The 22632-nt window shown below is 45.4% G+C and overlaps 1 protein-coding gene across 1 annotated transcript in view; it reads left to right on the forward strand.

Annotated features, from left to right (window-relative positions):
• DLGAP2 (DLG associated protein 2) overlaps positions 1-14097 on the forward strand; it is a 1782978-nt gene extending 1768881 nt beyond the window's left edge. The window contains exon 12 of the mRNA XM_078647907.1: positions 10649-14097. Coding sequence (XP_078504033.1) covers positions 10649-10867 — 219 coding nt within the window. The 3' untranslated portion in view covers positions 10868-14097. The remainder of the gene's footprint in view (positions 1-10648) is intronic.
• The last annotated feature ends 8535 nt before the right edge of the window (positions 14098-22632 follow it).

Genomic DNA, 22632 nt, shown 5'->3' on the forward strand with positions numbered 1-22632 from the left:
GGCCTAACTGCTTGGGCGTCCCCCCGGTCCCGAAAAATCGAGTCAAGAGTTTAGGAGTATGGATTGACTCCAACCTAGATTTTAGAGATCAATCTCGCATAGTGGCAGCAAACTGCTACGGATTGCTCAGAATGTTTAGAAAGATACTTCCTATGCTTCTGTTTGCAGCAAGACGATTATTGGTACAGGCCATCGTACTGTCTCGGCTTGATTACGCCAATGCGCTATACCTGGGGGCCCCCCTGGCCACTATCAAAAGATTACAAATCGTACAGAATTGTGCGGCGAGCATGTTGATGAATGCTCCCAAGCGTACTTCTGCTAGGCCGGCCCTGGCCATTCTTCACTGGCTCTCTGCCCAGCAAAGAGTACAATTTAAAGCTCTTCGTATTATCCACAAATCATTGGCAATAAAGGGTCCGCCCCTGATCCGTTCCTGGATTCAACCGTACGTTCCTAACAGAACCCTCAGGTCAGGGAAAAAAGGTATAATCTGTGTGCCTAACATAAAATATGCTCGCAGCGGAGGCCGATTGTTTTCAAATAATGGTGCCAGACTCTGGAATGGTATTCCATTGTATATACACTCTGAACCTGACCACCGTCAGTTCAGAAAACTTGTGAAAACTTTTTTCTTCCAGTAATTCCCTCGTAGCTTACCTGGTGTCTTAGCGCTGGGATGCCCCTTGGTAACCACGCGCTCTACAAATGTTCCTTCATTCATTCATTCATTCATTCATGTAGTTCTGCCAATGGGTCCGTAAAAAAAGCTCAGTTGGAGTGCTTCCACTGGTGAAAAAGTATACTCCATAAGTTGAACCTGCTTAAAATGTTTTTGGTCACTGCTCTGTTTTCGAAATTATTAATGATAAAGTCGTTTTTATCAGATTTTAGCGTATTTACTACCCATGAGACTTCCAGACAAGATTAATCTGGCTTCGAAATAGCCCTGGAACCCCAGCCTTCAATTAACCCAATGCACCACTTTATTTGCCAATTGATCATGGTCCTCCTGTATACCATGGTTCATGGTGGGGGTGGTGTGGGGGGCACCTTTCAAGATCGAAATGAAGGGGGTAGGTTGGGGGGGGTAGTTGTAGTGTGAGGGAGCTTCAAGAGCAAGGGCTCATGGGTACATCCAGATCAGTTGCTCATCGAGCCACAGGGCCCTTTAGTTTGCTCCGGATCTCCATTTCTCCCATCCAGTCTGAGACTCCACAGGTTCGTGTCTGTCCCCTCTTGATTGGTTGATCCATCCAGCAGAGGTGCTGGAGTGCACAAGAGGGTGGATGGCACTGTGATCAGAAGAGGGGCCACCAGAGCCGGGAGGAGGTAACCCTGGAGAACGATGTTCCATGAAAGCGATGATCAAGTTGGTTAATACTTCCTTGATTTTCTGAAGGCGAGACAAAATCAGCCTCAAGGCTGCAATAAAATATGTTAACACACACTTAAAAATCTCCTTAACTAAGTCATGTACTAAGTCCCCTAATTTGCTCATGCTGTTACAGCTAGGGTCTGTCCTGGGCTTTGCAGTAACAACGTGGGTCCGGGACACTGTGTCTTAGATTTTACCCCGTCCACTTTCTTCCTCTTCCCCCCTTGACTCTTTGATTTGTCCCCGTTAACAGGTATTTTAGCTTGAAACTGTACCCCCTCAGAGTGACCAGTAAGGTCAACAACTGTGGTAAAGTCATGGCAGATTGTACTGTTTAGAATAAATAGAGGCATATTTACAAGCCCCTCAGAGCCATTTTCCATATTTACAAGGTGACACTAAGCCACTTTGCATGGCTTAATGCCACCTTGTAAATATGCCTTTTTCAATTGCAGTCTTCTGTGGCAAAGGGGCATGCTGTGGGCGTTCCACCGTAACACTTATTGCCCTTTGACGCTGCCTCAGCTTTACAAAGCTGAGGCAGTGCCAAAACGAACGGCATTGAATACCAGGAATTAAAATGACAGAACGAGGAGAAGTGATTAATTTCACCTCTTTTTGCTCTTTCCCTGTGTGCTGCATTCTGCAGCACACAAGGATGTGGAAATTGCCATTATTGATTGTTTATGTGTGTGAAGGTGTCCATTCCTGCTCATAAACAATTGTGTCTGAAGCACAGGCACCCTTGCAACAAGGCAGCAGGGTGCCTGCACTGGCGCTAGGCAGCTTTTATTGCAGCAGCACTAGGGGAAACACAGGGGTGCACAGTATCCTTGTGAATATGGTGCATCCTTAAAGTTTGAAAATGTTGGAGCGCGGCGCTGCCAAGTTTGGCGCACCTCAGCGCTCAGACATTTTCTTGTGAATATTCCCCCAAGTCTCTCATCTTGCATGATTGGATCAAGGCCCTCATCAGCATTATAAACATTTATTTTTGAGTTCCTGTTACTTCTATAGAATGGTCTTTCCTGTAATAATGACGCCTCTTCAGTTTTACAATCATTTTCCCTCAATTCGCTGACATTTTTCTGTCTATTGTTAACCCGTTTACTGCTTCGAACGTTCAGCGCCAGTGCTGAACGTTCGAAGAAACGGGTGCGGCCGTGTCGGCCGTTGGACGTGCGCAGCACCAGGGAGGTAGTTCGGGAGGTCCAATGCCCCACGGCAGCAGCGAACGGGTTAAATTGGTTGGAAATTGTGTTATTTATTTGCTAATTGTAATGTTGTCTTAGAATTGTTGAACATTTACCACAGGCATTGTTATCATTGACATTCTTGTGATTGCGCCAAGCTCCCAGAGGTAAACACAAGGTTTCATGTTGTTTTACTGCAAGAATTCAGATTGTTTTCACGTGGTGGGAGCACTGTCACAGCTCATACAAAGAACGCAGCCTCCCTCTCGCATGAATCAATCCCCTATATAGTATAAATGTATAACAGGGTATCTTCTAAAGGCTAAATCAACCAAATCAGGTTCAGAAATGACTAGTACTACTGAGGGCCATAGCCAGATCCCTCCCCACGTTGATTATCCTGCTGTCTGTGAAAGGTGGTTTGAATGCTTCTCCAGCAAAAGTACGCAACTACCTGATTCTCATACAGCTGTTAGTCATATGCATTTCATTAACCTCCGTTTTCCCACAAAATATGTTTCAAGGTTTTGCTAAGTGTTGTTTTCCCTCCTTAAACAGTTTTTACATTCATATGTGGCACACTTTCTGTCTTTTAGTCTGCTGATTTACTGAAGAAGGAGGGTATTTTTGCTAAGTTAAACTCATTACGAACGGCATTTAAACTTGTATTGCAATCCATTTTTTCAGAAGTAAATTGTTAACGCACTCCGAGGACTCCAAGGTTTCACTTGATCTTGCAGCCCCCATCCTAAACAAGCATTAGAAATGCAATCGGGCTCGGATTTATTTGAGTTTGAGCTAATGGCATTGTAAATGCCAATGTGTTGGTGGAGTTCTTCTGGCTCACTAGAAGTTGTGTTTTGAGTCTATCTGACCTAGATATCTCTTAATCATATTCATTAAAGAGGCCTTGCTTTGTGGCGATGTCATTAATCACATATTTGAGCATTTGTTGAGTTATTTCATGTAAGATGCTTTATTTTAGTGCATTAAAGGGCAGTATTGAACCAATGTCACATTCATCTTTTATTGTCAAAGTCTTCTCTTGGAGCATCAGCCTACCTTCAAAGAGGTTTTACTGAGCCCAGTTTCACAGGAGCAGGTGGTTTATTCCTGGATTGGAGTTACAAATAGGTCAGCAGAGATGATCTTTCTGTGTATTTGGGGCCGTCTGGCAGGATCTAAACACTTCTATGACTACGCTCACCCAACGGATGGTAACTTCCTTTGGATGTCCCCTGCCACAGGGCAACCTTCGGGCTGTTGGTCAGGATAGGCATGCCCGTGAGATGACTGCTTCGTGTGTAGAGGTACAGTGGGGCTCCGGGTCAGACATCTGCTGGGCAGTTACTTGAGCATCTCTTGCAACCATTATACTACACTGCAAGTGTGGACTACTCTAACATCGGAATGTGATGCTTGGATACCCTTGAAAGTACGAGAAGAATAATGCATCTCATCAGTAAAAATAAAATACTCCAAACGACAGAGGCAAAAGTATTGGTATATTAGATGTGATTTTAGTCAAATACAAGAATAGTGCTTGGGTGTGATTGTGGAGTTTCTATCTTTATCTAGAATCCTACCACTGGTCTATTGGCAGCAGCAGCAACAATTGTTACAGATTAAGTAAAACAGGATTATAAAGGCACCTTATCAGAGGCGTCTAAAAACCTACGCGGGAAGAGAAAATTCTGAGGGACTTAGACAAAATAATGAAAGTTTCTAAGACAACTTGGGTAAGAGTCAGTTATCAGTACAGGACATCTGCTCATTGAAAAGTGTCAGGCAGCAGCAAGCGCACAGCTGGAAATGGTGCTGTGGGATGGAAAGTTGGCTGAGATGGAGAGAGAGTGGCCATAGCCCAGGCAAGGCAAGAAGGACAAGTTTACAGCTGACAGAGAGGGGAAAAGAAATGAACTTTCTCAGAAGCAGTAAAAAGGATAAAAACATGAAGATACAGTGCCTTCAATCTCTGGAGCCGGAGCCATTCATAAAACCCCTATTTTTCACAGGGTTCACAACTCCACAAATAAAACCCATCGACGGCGAACATGAGAGTCCCCCGTGATCATGGTCTGCGCTGCTACGTAACTGAGCGAGGTAGAATCTCGTTCATTACCTCACAGGTCGTAACAATGTTTTTTTTTATTCAAATTTCACTGAAATGTCATGGAATGACAACTCGATTGGGGAAGATAACGTTTGGGAATATGTCAAAGATGCAAAAGCTTTGCTTCAAAACAAATGAAATGTACAGTGGCTGTTTTCAACTAATACGTCATAAAAGCTGCCCTTCGGACACTCAAACTCTAGCATTTAACACATGCATTCTGTTCACTTCTTCAGATTTAAAACAAATCTTTAACCCGACCTCCCTGCTCTGGGCTTTATGGTGGGCTCACACATTGTATTTGTATCTCGCCCACATAAGCATACATTTCTTGAAATGAATGTACTAACAGCAACGTTTTCAGTCAAAGTCCATGAAGATAAAACCACGAAAAATAGACACACTTTAGTAATTTTAAAATGTCTTCTACTTCTACGTAATTACAATGAAGGAATTGACACAATTTGAACATCATCAAATACTATTATTGACCAAAATGTTAGTGGAAGAGACCTCACTTGCTATTCCACTACAATTGACATCACAGGAAGTGACACTGCACAACCTATCAATTCAATAACCAGCGTGTGCCTTTTTCACACGACCTTCTTTAATTGCAGCGTATTCGTCAATATTCATTGATACCATGTATAAACAATCAGCTACTAAAAGCTGCACGGAATAAAATGCACACTTACTTGTTTAAGCTCATTAATCAGACTGTTTAAAGCACAGGTTGGCAAGCAGTAACACTGAGGTAACCTTTATACCCTACTTGGCACCCTATATTCCACCCAAGAGTCTGTTTTGTTTCTACTATAAAAGTTATTTTTAGGAAGATATTTTGAGGTCACCTTCACAGGACAATTTCAGCCAATTACCAAACTTCTCTCTGACATGCTGCATAAAGATGACACAAGAAGAAAAGACAACCACTACCTCTTAAGCCATGTAACTAAAAGTGGTAGTACTTGTGCAAGAACGGGATGGTGTCAAACATCATCACATGTACGTTTTGACGGACAAAAATGATTGCAGTATAGAGGTTCATGAAATAATTTAAGTGTGGAAATACATTTGAGTGGATAATGGGTCACGTGCTCAGCCAGTACACTGAGGTGCATGGGCTTAGCTCTTCGCTGCCCTCTTTCTGAGGCCACGTTCGCTGTGCTTTCCGTGTGCAGTGCCTGTCCGAACTCCTGGAATTTCCATACTGATTTGTGTTTCCGTATGCTTTTTGTATCTCGACTTTCTCAGATGTGGCAGCGCTGTCACAAGCTGGCCTCATGAAGACACGGAAATAACTGGAAAATGTATGATGCGTTTTCTCACTATGAGTTTTGAGTGTAGTTACATCATAGTAGAGCGAGGGGTGGATATTTATCTCTAAACTCAGGTTTCCTTTCTTCACAAGATGTGTGATCCTGGGCAGGTCACTGCATCTCCTTCTGCCTCAGATGCATCAGCTGCCACTGCAGCAACTTGGCAACAGGGTCCTCAATATGAACTGTTGCCTAAAAGTGAAACGGGGCGTGTCCTGTAGCTGCTGTTGGTCACTACCACCCCTTCCCCTCAGCAGTGTTTACGGTAAGGAGGCCTGAATGCACCATCTGTGAAAATAATGACGACGTCACTGTCATCAGGGGAAGGGGCGCCCTAATGCATGTTCAGTAACAAAACCACGAGTTGAATCCAAGCATTCTGCCAACTTTCAAGTCATACTGTGAACACGAGTGTGGTCCTCTTAAGTGACGTCAGAGCCAGGTTTCAGCTACCATAACCTCGCTACCCTCCAATTCCAAAGCAACATACATCCTGATCATGACAGCTCCATTTTTCACCACAGGGACCCAGTTCAATGATTGGAATCTGCCTGCTAAATCCATCTATGCACTCGTCCCTCCAATTGTTTCATTTATCGATTCATCCATTTCTCCCATCCACCCGTCCAGCCTGCCCTTATCCAGCCCAGAGAATAGCTTGCCTGCTCCTGTCCATCATGTGCTGTTGACTGTCCCTATCTGAGGAATCCGGAGTTATCCCAGAAGGGATGCCCAGGCCAGCGGCAGGTACGTGGAACTGAAACAAAGCAGACACGAAGAAAAGCCCGGAGGGTTTGGTGTCTGTCAAAAAAAAAAGCAATCACACAGCACTGGACCACTGCTGCTCGCACCCTGACGCCATCTCCGACAGAGCCTGACAATCTGCATTCCGGGGGGGGGGGGGGCTTCAGGAGACAACCACAGACCCACGTCTCAGGATCGCAGTATTTCGGGGTACCAGAGACAGACACAACACAGTGAAGCGCAACCAGTGAAACGCTAGAACAGTGTGATCGCAGCAACGAGAAGACGAACACAAACATGTCATTTGCAGCTAATTGAGAACAAACCTTGATCCAGCCCATAAGAGCCGGCAGCAACCCCCTGCTGACCTCTCCAGCGGATCACGACATTACACCCATCCGTGGATGGGTGGTAACAGGGGAAACAAACGCTTCTCTCATCCTCGCTCACACATCCACGTCGCCTTCACTTCCTCGAACAGCAACTTCGAGCTTGTTCGCCACAGCGCCATCTAGTGACCGCATAGCCGAACAGTAAGGCTGAATGGTGAACGCGCCCGGCCATCTGGATTCACTTACGGAGGCACCCTGACAGCTCCTAATTATAATTAATGTACTTCTTTGCGCGAGCACGAACGAAATATGCCCAAGATGGCGGAACAAAACTAAATTTACCCTATCACTTCAAGCCTATTAAAACGACAACACAACGAAGACGAATCACTGGCCAGATGACAGAACACGCTAAGGAATGTGTGGAATTTGTCTCGGCCAAAGCCCTAGGAGATACTTCTTTTTTTTCTTCTTTAACATTAGTTCTCGAAACTCCTCCCACTTTCAGTGGGGAGGAGTCCGAGCCCTAAAAAGATGCTGACAGCTTCCAATATTCACGGGGGATTGGCTGGCAAGTGGGTGTACATTTGAAACGTGAGGTTTACAAAAAGTCCATGTTAAGGGCGGGATTGTTCGATTTCCACAGACTATCAGTGAAAAGCTGGTGATTATAATACTTTATTTAGTTCAGGCAGACAAAATTGGTGGTACACACAATGTGCTAACAATAACCCCCTTTCAGAAAACGATTTTGGATAGAAAGATTTCATGCAGCACATCAGCCTTCTCATATGAGACATTACCCAACATTTAGTTCCAAAAGTGAAAATTAATGGAAATAACTGCATGCATGGAAAGAACAAGAACTTGTGAAGGCATTACTTCTTCTCATATGCTGTCTGATCACTGCTTTCTAGCATATTGTTGAACTGACTTACTTGAGATCCAGACATCTTGAATCTGATGTGTTTAGAAGTACATGTATGGCCCTTCTAGCTGGAGTAGGGGCATGCGATTATTCTTCCCTCTGCCTCTATACAAGTTTTTTATACAGCTTGGGGCTCTCCAAAGAAAAAGTGTCATTCATACAGTGACAACCCTTGGAAAGAATTAGAGATACAAAGCAGGAAACTTGTTCTTTGCCCTACTTTGTCATTGCTATGCGCACACCTTGGCATTTTATTAGGCGGGTATACACTTGGAGGCATATTTACAAAATTGCCACACAGTACAGCATAGCAAGTCACCTGTGCTGAGCTGCATGACACGGAAATAGCAGAAATGTACAGTATTTAGGTCAATACATCGCATTCCTGTCTTTCCTCTTGCTCTGGCTCCCTTTTGACAGCCTAGCGCAAACTCAGCCACCCTGTTACCATGGTACAAGGGTGCCTCTGTTGCATGAAGGATTGTTTTTGTGCAGGAATAGGCAACTTCCTGCACAAAACCAATCCCCTGAGGCATATTTCGCTTTCTGTGTGTGCAGAACATACAGCACACATAGAAACAGGAAGTAACAAGGAGAAATAAATATATTTTTGCTCCTTACACCTCCCCTGTGAAGGCGTATTGTTTTGGCGCATTCCCAGGTTTCACAACTCTGGTAAATTTGGGAACGCATCAAAATCCATAGGAGCTCTACTCCAGGTTTATGGAGCCACTCAGGGCCGTGCAAAGTGACCTTGCATAGCATCATAAATCTAACTTAGGTTTGCTTGCGCAAGTACACCTTTGCGTGGTGCAAACGCAATGGATACAAGGTCATAAATCTGCCCCTTGAAGGTAATCATGATTTTTGCCCACACCAGGCTGGTGTAAGCAGAAAATATTTTGATGAAAGACATTTTATGCTCTACTCAGTCTACTGCTGGTATCTCGGGGTATGTCCTCACCTAGGAAACTCTTCAGTGATATTTTCCCAAAAACCTTTCTTCCTCACCCCTAATTTTAAGAGATGTTTTGCAACATTTCGGTTAAAATTTCAGGGAGAACATTACAAAAATTACACAAAAGCTTACACACAGGCCTAGACACAACACATGGTCCCAGTAGTTATATTTGCATAAAGTACTGATAGGTGTGTATGCAAATGTTCCTTATAGGATGCTCTTTTATCTGCCAAAGGTATGACAGTACTGAAGACAATGCCAATGTGCATTAATGAGTGTACTCATGCAGATGGGCACATGTGCACTGCTCTGAAAAGTTCTGTTCTATGGCACATATAGTCCAAGATTCACAACGGTTTATCGTTGGTTTAGTGTAACTTTTTTAAGCTAACATTGACGCTAAACCTCTTCGGGATTAACAAACCAACGCTGATCGGATTTAGTATTGGTTTGTATGGGAAAGTAGCGCAAAGCTGTGCAAAATGCTGCTTTGCATTACCTTGCATCTAGGGGGAGTTACATGGGTGGTATATGGGTGCTCCCATGCAAACCCTATATACTAACTTAAGTAGACAGGATTAAGGGGTCGATTATGATGGCGGACGGACTTGCGTCCGTCCGCCACTACTGAGTATGAGGGACCATCCGCATGGGCAGCGGCGGTCCCTCCATGGCAATTAGGATGTGACCGCCACCCTGGCGGTCACATCCTGTATTTTTTACATTGCTGCGGGTGCTGCTTGAAGCAGCACCCGCCGCAATGTAAAAAATGACAACAGTGCATTTGCATGTACAAAGCGGCAGGCACCGCGCGGTGCCTGCCGCTTCGTGCGCGCAAATGCAGCCCCCATGTGCACCCCCCACTCACCCTGGGGGCCCGCAACGGGCCCCCAAAGAAATCACCGTATGCCTTTCCACGGCGGAGAATCCGCCGCAGAAAGGCATCTGTTCACCCCCATCCTAATATGGCTGGCGGTGTCTGATAGACACCGCCAGCCATGTTAGAGCTTTTCCGCCGCGGTCGGAAGGCGACCGCGGCGGAAAACCTGCGGACCGATTTTGAGACCCACCCCCATCCTAATTTGGCGGTGGGTCTTTTGTGCCTCCCCAGCGGTTTTCCTGCATCCTCCGGGCCGGCGGTGGCTTCCGCTGGCCCGGAGGATGCGGGAAAACCGCGATCCTAATCGGCCCCTTAGTGCCAAAAACTAATGCCACTGGAAAGCAGGTGTTAACAGGAGAAATGTTTTCATTTCTCCAAGTTTGCATCCGTACTACACTGTGTAGCCATACATACAAAGTAGGAAAAGCTTTAAGGTGTGTCTAGCCTTAGTATTTTGTGCAGGAAGGGGAACCTTTCTGTACAAAACCTACGGTAGACTCAGGCACACACTCTAGCACTATGGCGCAAGGTGTGTGCCTGGCGCACGGCAGCTGAAATCAGCACTGGCTCTAGGGACAGGGGAAGTGAGAGCCATATCTCTGTGAATATGGCACTCTCCTGCGCTCTCCCTGTCATGCAACACAGCACAGCCTTTTTGGCTGCTGCGCTGCATTCCGTGACACCTTTCAGAATCTGGGCACTAAAGTGATGTTTGCAAATAATCATCAAAAAGGGCATTATGTATTTTTGTGGTGATTCTGAGACTAATATGTTTCTCTTTTCATATATTTTGCTAGGATGACAAGAAGATTCCTCCTCCGATACCAAAGAAGCCTCCAAGGGGAAAGTTCCCCATCACAAGAGAGAAGTCATTAGACTTACCTGACCGACAGCGCCAGGAGGCAAGGAGACGGCTAATGGCTGTCAAGAGAGCAGCCTCTTTCCGACAAAATTCAGCCTCAGAGCGTGCAGACAGCATTGAAATCTATATCCCGGAAGCTCAAACTAGGCTTTGAAAGTGCAGCACTGAAAAAAACTCCTTTTTTTAAAAACAAAAACATATCTATAAAGTTTATCAGTTCCTTCGTCATTTTTGTCATATTCCTTCCACTGAATATGCCCTTGCTATTGTGTCCTTTGTGCCAAAAGTGCAGTGGGAGTCTTTTGATTTTCTCAGAGCTAGTTGAGCTCACTGCAATGACTACAACCTTTTGTATTTAGTATCAAACATTACAACAAGCAACAATGGATAGGGCTTCAAGAGGCGCTACTTATCCAGTACATTCTCAGAGGACAACGGAATACACCTGCTGAGATGGAACCCGGCTTAACGTTTTTGGTTATTTATATTTTTATAAAAAATCATGTGACAATTAGGAATAGGAATACCAAACTAAATGGGTGCATCTCACCATCCTCTTGAGGCATTAGCTATTCCAGTAGAAGGTGCTACACATCTAAAGTGCAGGAGAGAAAGAGCCCATCGATATTTCTGACCTCTAGCTTTCTTTCTTGGAATCCAGCTGAAGAACTCGCCCTCTGTATTCTGCCAAGCTTCTACTGCGAAGCCACAGCCAGTCTCCGATGTCACATCCAACCTGTGGAACTGAGCATGGTTCTGAAGCCAATCATACACCACTGTCAGGTGGTTCAGAATGAGACGCGTACAGGGGTGGGTCTATCAGGAATACGTCGTGTATAATGTTTGCTGGATACTGTTTCATAACACTTATACAATTTATAAATATATATATAAATATATATGTGTAATTTTAATGCAAGGGGACTTAAGGGGAAGGGCGAAAGGGAAATGAATGCCTTAAACATATTGGTTTTCTGTAGCAAGAAGTGTGAAGTGGAAAGCTATAGTTACTCCTATAGAACATTCATTTCTTATTTATATTTTGGTTGTCCATTATTTGTTAATTTTGCACAGTTTCTTTTTTTACTTTTTATACAGTCATTGTTTTCTTTTGAGCTATATGTGAATTTAAATCTCAGACAATGCTTTATCAATTGATTTGCCAGGGTATCCTTGAAAAATATGAATGTTTGCTTGTTTAAAATACCAGTTGTGATATTGTATTAGCCAGTTTAAAAATTATGAATGTAAGTGGTAAGTAAATCTAAGTTTAAATGGTTATTTTAAGGTACAGTGAAGGTGCAATGTGCTTTACATTTGTATTTTTTCAGAAATCATTTTCCTATGCAGTGTCACAAAGCAAGACTCCCTTGTTTAAGACCTACCGAAAAGAATTCAAAACTTAGCAAAAGACTTCCAGACATTGAATCTGAAGTGTTATTTAGTGTTATACTCCTGAGTAACACAAACAAATACGTAAATCACCACAGTCCAAAGATTTTGACCTTTTCCCTTTGAGGTTGTCATTGTTAGTCCTAGAAAAAGCCAGTTCAGATACCTGCTTCCCACCCCCTTTCATCCACGGGGTAGAGTCAGTGTTATTTAAAAATGGCCAAGCCAATTGGATTCTGACTTGAGGTTTCCATTCTGTAGACTCCAGACCTGAACATTCCTTCATCATGGTCATAGTCTGTTCCTGCAATTTAAACAGTTACCATATCATTTGGTGAAAGTTCAATATGAAACTGAAATTGTACTCGAATGTCTGCCAAGTTTCAGAAGTACCTCATGCCCTCCAAAAGGATCTTGTGAAAAATGAAGATGTGAGCTGCACATAAAAATTTGATAAAACCATATCAAAATATGATCAACATATTAAAAGCTTACCTGAGTCCTGTTGAACTCCGACTCATGGAATGATAAAATAGGCAAATCTAAATTAGAGTGATATTCACTGATACAAAAGGGGGGTAACAGTAGACTGACCATCATTAGTCCTTAAATGTTAATCTGCTTTCTTTACATCGTTTTGCATCACAATTCTTAAAAGAATTATACACTACAAATCCCATAACTCACAGACCAAGATGGTTGGGGACTATTACTATGACTGCAGATTGCCACTTACTGTAAACAAAGAAAACTGTCTTTTAAAACAATCCTGTCATTCCTTTGATAAATCCTTTCAGTTAGCCATAGGCAAAAGAGAAACGTTATTATACTCCAGCACTTTTGTTTATTTAACTTGATGAGCACTTTAAATATATAGTCAAAACATCCTGAACTGTGCATAATATAGCATATACTAGACAGCTTCCTTATATTACTTTTTCTGGGACACAATATGTACAATTAAGCATGAGTTATATTTGCCCACAGCGGATATAGGCATGATTTTAGCTTAAAATATGAATTTTTCAAGTTCAGTGGTTGAGATTTCAGTCAGAAGAAAGCCTTTAAAATGAATCGCTTTCCTGAAACATATGTAGATATACATATATATTACCAAACAGCCTTATGACAGTTGGACACATAGAAAAGCAATTAAAGATGAATGTATAATTGTCAGAGATGAATAACAATCCCTTAAAGATCAGCTATAAATTAGAACATAATCCATGGTATTCAGTTATTTTCAAGAAGGTGACAAATGCAAAACGTGTACACTGAAACGTGTTTCCTACATTAGTAATTCTTTTTTAAAAACATTTATTTGGAGGTACAGGAGAGGAACTGATGTTTTTAATGCTGGAATGATATTTTACTGAAAGTTAAGCTGCTAATAAGTAATTCACAGAAAAACTATGAACACAGATATTTCCCAGATGTGGGAAACATAAATTGATTCAATTTACATGTATCTCATCTATTTTCTTTTGAAATATATAGAACATTTGTACAAAGAAAGATTATTGTAAAAACTGATTGTAGCTGTTCAATCTGAAATTAAAAATTTATGTTATAGTGCTAACTTGGCGCAGTCCACAAAGATGTTTAATTTGATACCATATATTGAATATTTCAGGTATTTTGTTTTCACTATATTTTCACTGAACAAGCTACTCTTGGGCTAAAGAAGGTCCTACGAACAAATCAGAACTACAAAGTTTGAGAATGGTCATGTATTTATTGATTATGATATTACAAATATACTCCTTTGGAAACAGAGAATTACCTATTTGTCTTTCTATGTTCCAAAGGGCGATATTTCTAAAAAGCCTATTTCCTATGGTAAAATGCTATCAGTGCATATTACATTTTTAAAGTGCAATATATTCAACTTTGTGCATAGGTAACATTCTATCAGTATAGGCAGATAATAAGCCATGTTTATCTATGTATTGTATATTTACTTAGCTGAAAAAATAAAACAGATGTTTATAATACTTGTGTTTCAATTCACTCAGCCGGCGCCTCCTCCAAATGCTTTTCAAGATTAAATGGATGCACCATGAGCCTTTATTGAGATCATGGCAAAGACTTTTATCACCACAGTTCACCCGGAGCAAGATTTCAAAGTTAGCATGGAAAGAAAATAGCAATTCAGCCATTCTTGGAAACAATACCATAAATATGATTTACTATTAACCTAATTCTAAGTGTAATTTGAAATGTTTTTTAATGAATGTTTTCTGTATATTATCGGAGACACATCAATCATCACGTACCTTTGGAAAGTGTTACTTTTTCAGTAATATCAAATATCCTCCATTTAACCATATTAATGTTGTTTACCAATTCATTTTAATACCTCCTAGACAGTACAGTGTTCTCTACACAACCCCGCAAAGCTCAAGCTTAATAAAAAGAATCTCTAATTGGCTTTACAAACCAAACCTGAACACTGCGGTTCTGGATTCAATAGAACAAGATGAGCATTTACCCTCAAATTTAGAATGAGATTATTGTAAATTGTAACTTATGTACGTTTTGTGCATACATCTTTAGGTAAAAATCGTATATAATTTAAAATGTTAGTCATTTTATGAGGTTTTGAGGATGTCATGCCTATCTTATAACAAACCAACATCCCAAAAAAAGTCTTGCAAAACTGGATCCGCATGGTGGCTAAGTGAAAAACAAATGATAACACTGTCCAAATTTCAACCTTTACATTAGGATAAATGAATCAAAATCCCTATAATTTTTTCATAAAATTTATATTTTTAGACAAGCCACAACTCTTCTGAGATACAGCTCCTCCATCAAAAAACATCAGTGTCAATAAAAGAATTGCTACTGCTCTTCCTCATTTTAATTAAACAAAAATGAGTCATTGCTCTCATCATAATATGAACGTTATATAATCATGCATTAAGACTGATTGATCAATTTAGATTTGGGTGGTAATGATCAATCCCGTGACTTGTCACAAAATGGTATATCCACACTAGTGGAGATCCTCGAGGGCTATAACTGCTACCAGAGGAATAGCATGGCTGAGGTAATGCTATTTTCATCCTCAAATAAGAGGATTTGACCTTACCTCCCAACTCTATAACAGGCCTTTGTAAGGAAATAACAGTGAAATAATATTTTTTTATCATTGTCCTTCATTTGAGCCCTAATAGGGCCCTACATATTCCGAACAGGTAGTGTTTCATGGTTCATATTTGAACAACATTATATTAAATGCATACAAGGATAAGGAAAATATGTTTAAAAAAGAAAAAGTTGTATATCATCTACACATCCTGATCCCTCTGCTAATCCCTCCCAGGTTCCCCCCGCCACCCCCAGCTTTGGGTGCCCCTCTTTAGGAATCAGGAGACAGCGGAAATTGAGTGCAAATATAGCTTTAAGGCCCGCAATAAAATTCACACTCGGCCTTAACCCCTCAGTAATATGTAGCACATTTGAGTCCTTGTTTGACTCCAGATTATTTGGCAGTCGTCCTGCAAGGTCTGCAGCAAGCAGTAACTACATTGGGCTGCAGGGAAAGCATGGTGTAAGCCACATCCATCATTACACATGTCCAGCCTCAGCTTGTGAAGCCTTTCCAGCACCTACCCAGGTGCAGACCTGACCACAGTGGTCTTTAAGGGTTGCGTTTAGGTGGTCACACCTAGATCGAGTATAGCTACAGTCTGAGCTAGGTGAATTGTGGTCACAGCAGGTTGCGTTCCCAATCGGACTACAGGGAGGTGCAGCCCTGACCCAGGCACATGACTATCTTTCAGTTGAAGCCAATAGCTTGGCCTATGAGGATAATGGCTATTTCAGTCTTCTTCCCTAGTTAAGCAGGCTTCTAGATGCTTCAGTGTAGATTCACAGCTCCCCAGGAGAAAGTGCAGACTTCAGGTGATGTCCCCTTACCTTTAGGATACCAGCTTTTTTGCACTGCTGCCATTTGGGTACTCTGCTGAGCACGCCATTCTCTGGTCTTAAATGACTTGCAAAGGGGAAAGGTTTGAGTCACACTTTCATACACAAATTCTTGACTGAGGAAGTGGGTCAACTATATCAAACTGTAGAACCGATTTGGTGTTGTTCTTCTTTCAAGTGATTTCTCCAGGCTACTCTTTACACAGTATTTGAGCAGAGTGATGCACTGGGGCTGTCCCCAATCTGATGCACCCACAACAGAGGCTCAAAAAAGTGTGAGGTTTCTGCACCTGGCTGGCATCAGCCTAACTGAAGGTGCAATTACAGACAAACAAAATTGCAGGCCTCAGCTAGAAACGTCCTCACCTCTCACAATAAAAACTGCAGTTTCACCAATTGCCCCTACTATCCATGAAATGTCAGTGGTCAGGAAGACTAATCAGGAGATCTTTGCTAACAAAAAAGCCTCACGGTATTTGTAAAGGGAGTACTCCACTTTGCAGCTACAGTATTGCAGGCAACATAATTCCACTGTTTAGGATTACAGTCGCCACTCTCCATCTCATTCAAGGCCATGCCAGGGTGTTAGAACTGGCTATTGCTGGTAGGCTAAGGCTGACAGGCTCGGCATCCAGTCCCCTCTCTGGAGCCATCTAGCTCCTCAACAAAATACCCCCCCTGAACCTAGCAGGCTCTTAACACAGTTAAGGGGTCGTTGGAGCCACACAGGCTCTGTCAGTACACGTGCCCAACGTTGGAGCCACACGGGCTCTGGGCATCACATGCCCCACATGCGGGAGCCACACAGGCTCTGCAGGCAATGCCCCCTCATGTTGGAGCCACACAGGCTCTGCGTCACGTTGGGGCGACCCGCTGCCAACCGGGCCGCCCTTGAAGCCCTCGGGGCTTCCTACTGACTATAAACTCGCTCACACTACTGGGGGCAGGGAGTCCCTCTCGGGGGACTCAGAACAAAATGCCCCACGCGCGGCCGCTGCCCCCCTGCTCAACGGGGCAGGGAGAAGGAGGCCCAGGCCACGGGGGCGAGCACCGAAAGCGTGCTCCGACACACCCCCCAACCGCCTCCCACCGAGCTGCACTCACCGGGGCTTCTGTGCGGCGGGGGCGGGCTCGGCGGCATCCGAGGAGCTCCTGCTCCTCGCAGACTCTCCTCGCTTGGCCCGGTCCCCCGTCTCGGGACCGGGACTCAGGTTGGAGCCAGCAAGGCTCCCGGCGGCAGTCTCTTCTCTCGCTGCAGGGCTCCCTCGGCACACGGGAGCCCTGTTGACCGGCCGCCCCGTTTCTTCCTCGCCGCCTCGTCTCCTCGGGGCTCCCTCAGCCGAGAGGAGCCCCGCGAACAGCCGCCATCTCCCGGGTGTCTTCACACGACGTCATCCAGCTTCCAGGAGCCAGCCAACCACAGCGCTGCTCCTGGACCAGGCCCCCTTCAACGGACCAATCAGAGCATGGCTCTCCTCGGGTCTCGGCCAATCCGGTCGCGGCCCCTTCGTTTTCCTCTCCTCGGCTCCTGGTCACTTTCAGGACCCCAGGCCGTGGCGGTGAGCACACGGGCAATGCCGGGTGGGCACCGGCCTCCAATAACCAGGAAAAACAAAGCGCTACTAAGCGCTGGGGCAAGATAAAGCGCTCCACAGCGCTAAAGGGCAAGACCACGCGCCCTCAAGCCCAAAAGTATAAATAAAGCGCTATCAGTGCTAAGAATCCAAATACAGCGCTAGAACAAAAATAAAGCGCTCTGTAGCGCTAGAGCACAATCCACAGCGCTCCTAGCACTAGAACAGCAGGCAGAGCGCTCCCAGGTGCTCAGGGGGGAAGCACAGCGCCTCCAGGCGCTAGAAATACAACTCCAGCGCTCTCCACAGAAAAAGGCAGCTTCTCCATGCTGCCAAGGTCCCAGAGCTTCCCAGGGGGCAAAGCCAAGTCCCCCCATCAGCCCAGGCAGGGCAGAGGGGTCCCCCAGGAGTCCAGGAAAGTCCATCAGGAGTCCAGGGGCTGGGCAGGACTCAGGGATTCCCCTGAGCCCAAGCAGCAGCACGCCCCTGGCAGATTCAAGTCAGAAAACAAGAACATTTTGGAAGGGGACACAGCCCCTTCTTATACACAGAAAAGTCTTTGAAGTCCTTTGAAGTCTTTGTGTAAGCGGGCACTGAGCCCTGGGTGTTTCTGGTTTCCCTCTCCTGTCAGCCTCAGGTCAGAGGTGACAGTGGTCCATCAGGAGGGGGAGCAAGCATGGTGGTCAGGCAGACACAGCCCGGCACCATCAGACGCTATCTCCTCCCGCTTCCCTGGCAGCAGATGTGCCCTTTCATCTACGGGCTGACTCCGACCCCCTCCCTCCGGGGGCTCTGCAGCGCCAGTCACCCTCAGACCAGACAGTCAATCCACAAGCAGGCCAAAGCACTCCTGGGCCAGGCTCACCAGCCAATCACGTGCCAGCAGACTCACTATACAAATATGCCAACTTCTAAACGTGGCGCTTCTAGACTAGACACAACCATGCTGCATACACCATTACGCAGCATTCATTCTCACGAGTTCATACATATCAAACTCGACCCTGCACTCCCCACACATCAGGAACTACCATGGGCATACATATTCCCCATTCATTCCTATGGGAAGGCAGGTCACTCACCACACATACACAGAGAGCACACGCACTTTACACTGTACCACAGTGAAAAAGTGCGCAGAGGCCTAAAATCACCAACCCAGGTTCCAGAAACAGGCTAGGAAAAAGCAAAAAAAAGTCTCGGGGTGAACCTGCCCAAAGGACCGGGTCCAACACAACCCCCTTCCAGCCAAAACGCAGTGTAGACCAATCACTTCACTGATGGGCTTCACTGCTTTGGGTGACAAAACACGGACACGGGCCTGCACGGCAGGGACACCTTCCAGTTTTTCGCCACTCTGAACCCACATAGATTTCCCTCAACAAAAGCTCTCTGGCACAACTAGGATACCCCACTGGTACACACTAGTCATCCACAGCCAGGACCAGGCCCTAGGCCATCCAAATATCACAGGTCCTAACCAATCCACAGAGTGGGGGCAATAGCCCCTGGCACACAATAGCCAATCTCCACTCTCTCTCTCTCAGGGTAGCTACAACTACCACTGATCCAACAACCTTGGGACCACACCCTCAGGTTGACCGGAGGTCACTGCAAGAATGCCCCATCCTACCTCTACTCCACCAATGTTAGAACTGGGGGTCTCTAGTTGGCAGAGATAAGTACCTTAGACCAAGTAGGGACCCTTGCTTCTAGTCAGGGTGAAGGAATAACCCTCACAGGGAAGCACTCACCAGAACACAACTCTCCTACCAGATCAGGACCTCACTCCATCACTGGTCTGGAAACTATTTCACTTCTGAGGTACAAAGCACACAGCACAGTCCCTTTTCCAGCAGGTGGGGGGGACACAGCACAGAGCAAAATCCCCTTTCCTCTACCTTAGTGGAAACAACAAACTGCAAGTGGGCCCCAGGACACACAGCAAGGGCAGCCCCCTCAGTCTCTTCCGCTGATCCACCTTAGTAGACATTCCTCTTGAACTGGAAGTTTCCTAATCTTCCAACCTAGGTTCTAAACCCTCAGGTTGCACCGGGGTCAGAGGTAAGGACACCGTCCCTCTGCACCCCCTTCCAGTTCCATGATTACAGGCCCAGTATGTCTCAGGCTAGACAGAGCACACGCCAGCGGCGTATCAGCGACACACTGTCCTCCAGTACTCCCTATCACAGGGCGATTCTCAGTATGTTCCAGGCTAGACAGAGCACACGCCAGCGGCGTATCAGCAAGACACTTTCCTCCCACCGGGGTCAGAAGTAAGGACACCGTCCCTCTGCACCCCCCTCCAGAGTTCTGCACCCTCCCACCTTGGAGCGGTACCCCTGGAAGCCGACAACCGGTCAGGACACTGATTACAGATGCCCTTCCCTCCAGGTCAGGCTGAACCTGAACCTGGCCTCCCCCCTCCTCGGGGAACAAACTCCAGAGGCCCCAAAAATGGTCAAGCACTCTATACGGTCAAATGCCCCGTGAACCAGGACTTCTGCACCCTCCACTTAGGAGCGGTACTGCCCAACACCAGGACCCCCGGAGTTCTGATTACAGACACTCCCCGTCCTCTAGACACAGGAAGATCCTCTTCAAATGACTTGTAAGTACAGCCTAGGCCCCTGACCTGGCGCTCCCTTAAGGAACCCTCCAGGCCCAAAGACAGGGTTTCGGGCCAACGTGGGACACACCGTCCCACCCTCACTCCGCCTCCACTGAGACAGGATGTGGGCCCCTACACCCCTACCATCCTAATGGGACCTAGCTGGGCTACACATGAACCTCTTCACCTACACAGGATCATCAGATACACAAGCCACTACTTTTAGAATCACTCCCTAATGTATCTGCAAGACATCCAGCACACCGCCAGACATCCACCTTCTTGTCCAATGCCTCTGCAGGACCTCCTGCACACCACCAGAGGTACACCTCACGTGCAAGCTCCTTAAAAAAAAACTCACACCAACTCCTCTAGTTCAAGACACCACTCATCCACACACTCCCCCTCCAGACTGGTGAGACAGTTCCTCACTGCCTCTGACTCTCAACCTATCACCCTCTTACAGATCACCAGGCACCATACTCTGGGAACTGGGAATGGGAATTCACGCACTGGACCTATTTTAGCTGCCACCACTGGATCATACCATACTGGGGGATCCAGACACACACACTACACTCAGGGAATAACCACCCTCCTGAGCAAGCAATTTCTCCTCCACCCTCCCTCTCTTCCATCTACCCACACAGGGACAGGAACAGGAATTGGACACTGGACCCAGCAAGGGATTCCTAATCTATGGGAACCTCCCCTCTCTACTGGCGTCCCGCCCTGTCATTTTCTCTCATCTGCCACTAAACATAAAGCGCAGGAACACCATCTGAAAAGGACACTCTTGAGGAAAAACAAAATCAAAAACAATAATCCCAAACATGTGACTATCTGAAAAACGCAGAGTTTTTGTAATGTAGCCAGCTGTCGCTGTGGCACTGCGCAAACACAAGTCCAAATCCCACCGCTGACCAACAATGTTAAAACTGGCTATTTCTGGCAGGCTAAGGCTGACGCCAAAGCCAGGCAGAAACCACCATTCTAGTCAGGGCAAGGAAGTCACACGCCAAGATAACCCCTGCTCACCCTCTAGGTAGCTTGGCACGAGCAGTCTAGGCTAAACTCGGAGGCGATGTGTAAAGCATTTGCGCCAGCGCACAACAGCAACAACATACTAGGCACACCACAAAAGGAACTCCACACAAGGTTATATTAAAATAACTTTTGTATTGTAAAAATCACATCAGATAGAAATCACACATGTACATGGTGCCAACTGGCATGGTAATATTCACAAGGGATTATTTACAAGACAGGGCCACATGGGCCACTGTCAGAATCAACACTTTGCAGATATAGAAATACTTGTCAGAAATTAGAATAAAAGTATATACAATCACTGTAACACAAAGTAACAGTTATAGATCACATCCAGTAACTACTGGGAACAGGTAAGTACCTCCTACGCAACCCTAAACCCTTAGGAGACTGTCACGCAGGGGACCAGGACCTCACTAGGACCACCTGTACTAAAAAGAACAACCACCTAAGTACCACACAGCATTTAGGGGTCTAAGCAAGAACACATTACCCATGATGTATGGAACACATTCAGAGGAGAGGTAAAGGAAAACCACCTAAGTATCACACAGCATTTAGGGGTCTAAGAAAGAACACATTACCCATGATGCATAAATATACATTCAGAGGAGTAGTAAAGAGAAACACCAAATGTATAAACCTACACATTCAGCGGTGTTAAGAATAAAGCACATGATGCAATACAAATACATTCAGAGGTACCAGAATACTACAGTAGCGCAAAAGTCACATGATGTCTAAAAACATTCAGAGGTGCCGGAATAACACATGATGCAAGGAAATACATTCAGAGGTGCAATAACCATACAATTGCGCAAAACCTCACATAAGCCACCACCCGTGGCAGTCCCTAGGCCAACTGACCTTGTTGGGGCTAGAACGCCCTGAGTCTCAATGTCAGGGGCCTAAACGATGCAGGTGCCCACTACTTGCTGGGCACCTGGGAACACTCACAAGGGCCTAAACGCTGCAGCTGGCACTAAGTGCTGCGCAGCTGTGACTGGCCGGGCACCTCTGTGCCATCTCTATCCCTCTCAGGGACTCACTCTCCATCTTGCGCCTAAACGGTGCAGCTGCCCACTAATTGCTGGGCAGCTGGAGAATCCTGACAAACTGTGGCAGGGCCTTCAATAGCCCCTCTGGTGAATTGCGCCACAGCGGGGGGAGCCACACAGGCTCTGCATCAAGTCCCCTCTCTGGAGCCCTCTAGCTCCTCAACAAAATACCCCCCCCTGAACCTAGCAGGCTCTTAACACAGTTAAGGGGTCGTTGGAGCCACACAGGCTCTGGCAGTACACGTGCCCAACGTTGGAGCCACACGGGCTCTGGGCATCACATGCCCCACATGCGGGAGCC

The sequence above is a fragment of the Lissotriton helveticus genome, chromosome 6, assembly GCF_964261635.1.
Source record: "Lissotriton helveticus chromosome 6, aLisHel1.1, whole genome shotgun sequence".
Lineage (NCBI taxonomy): Eukaryota > Metazoa > Chordata > Amphibia > Caudata > Salamandridae > Lissotriton > Lissotriton helveticus.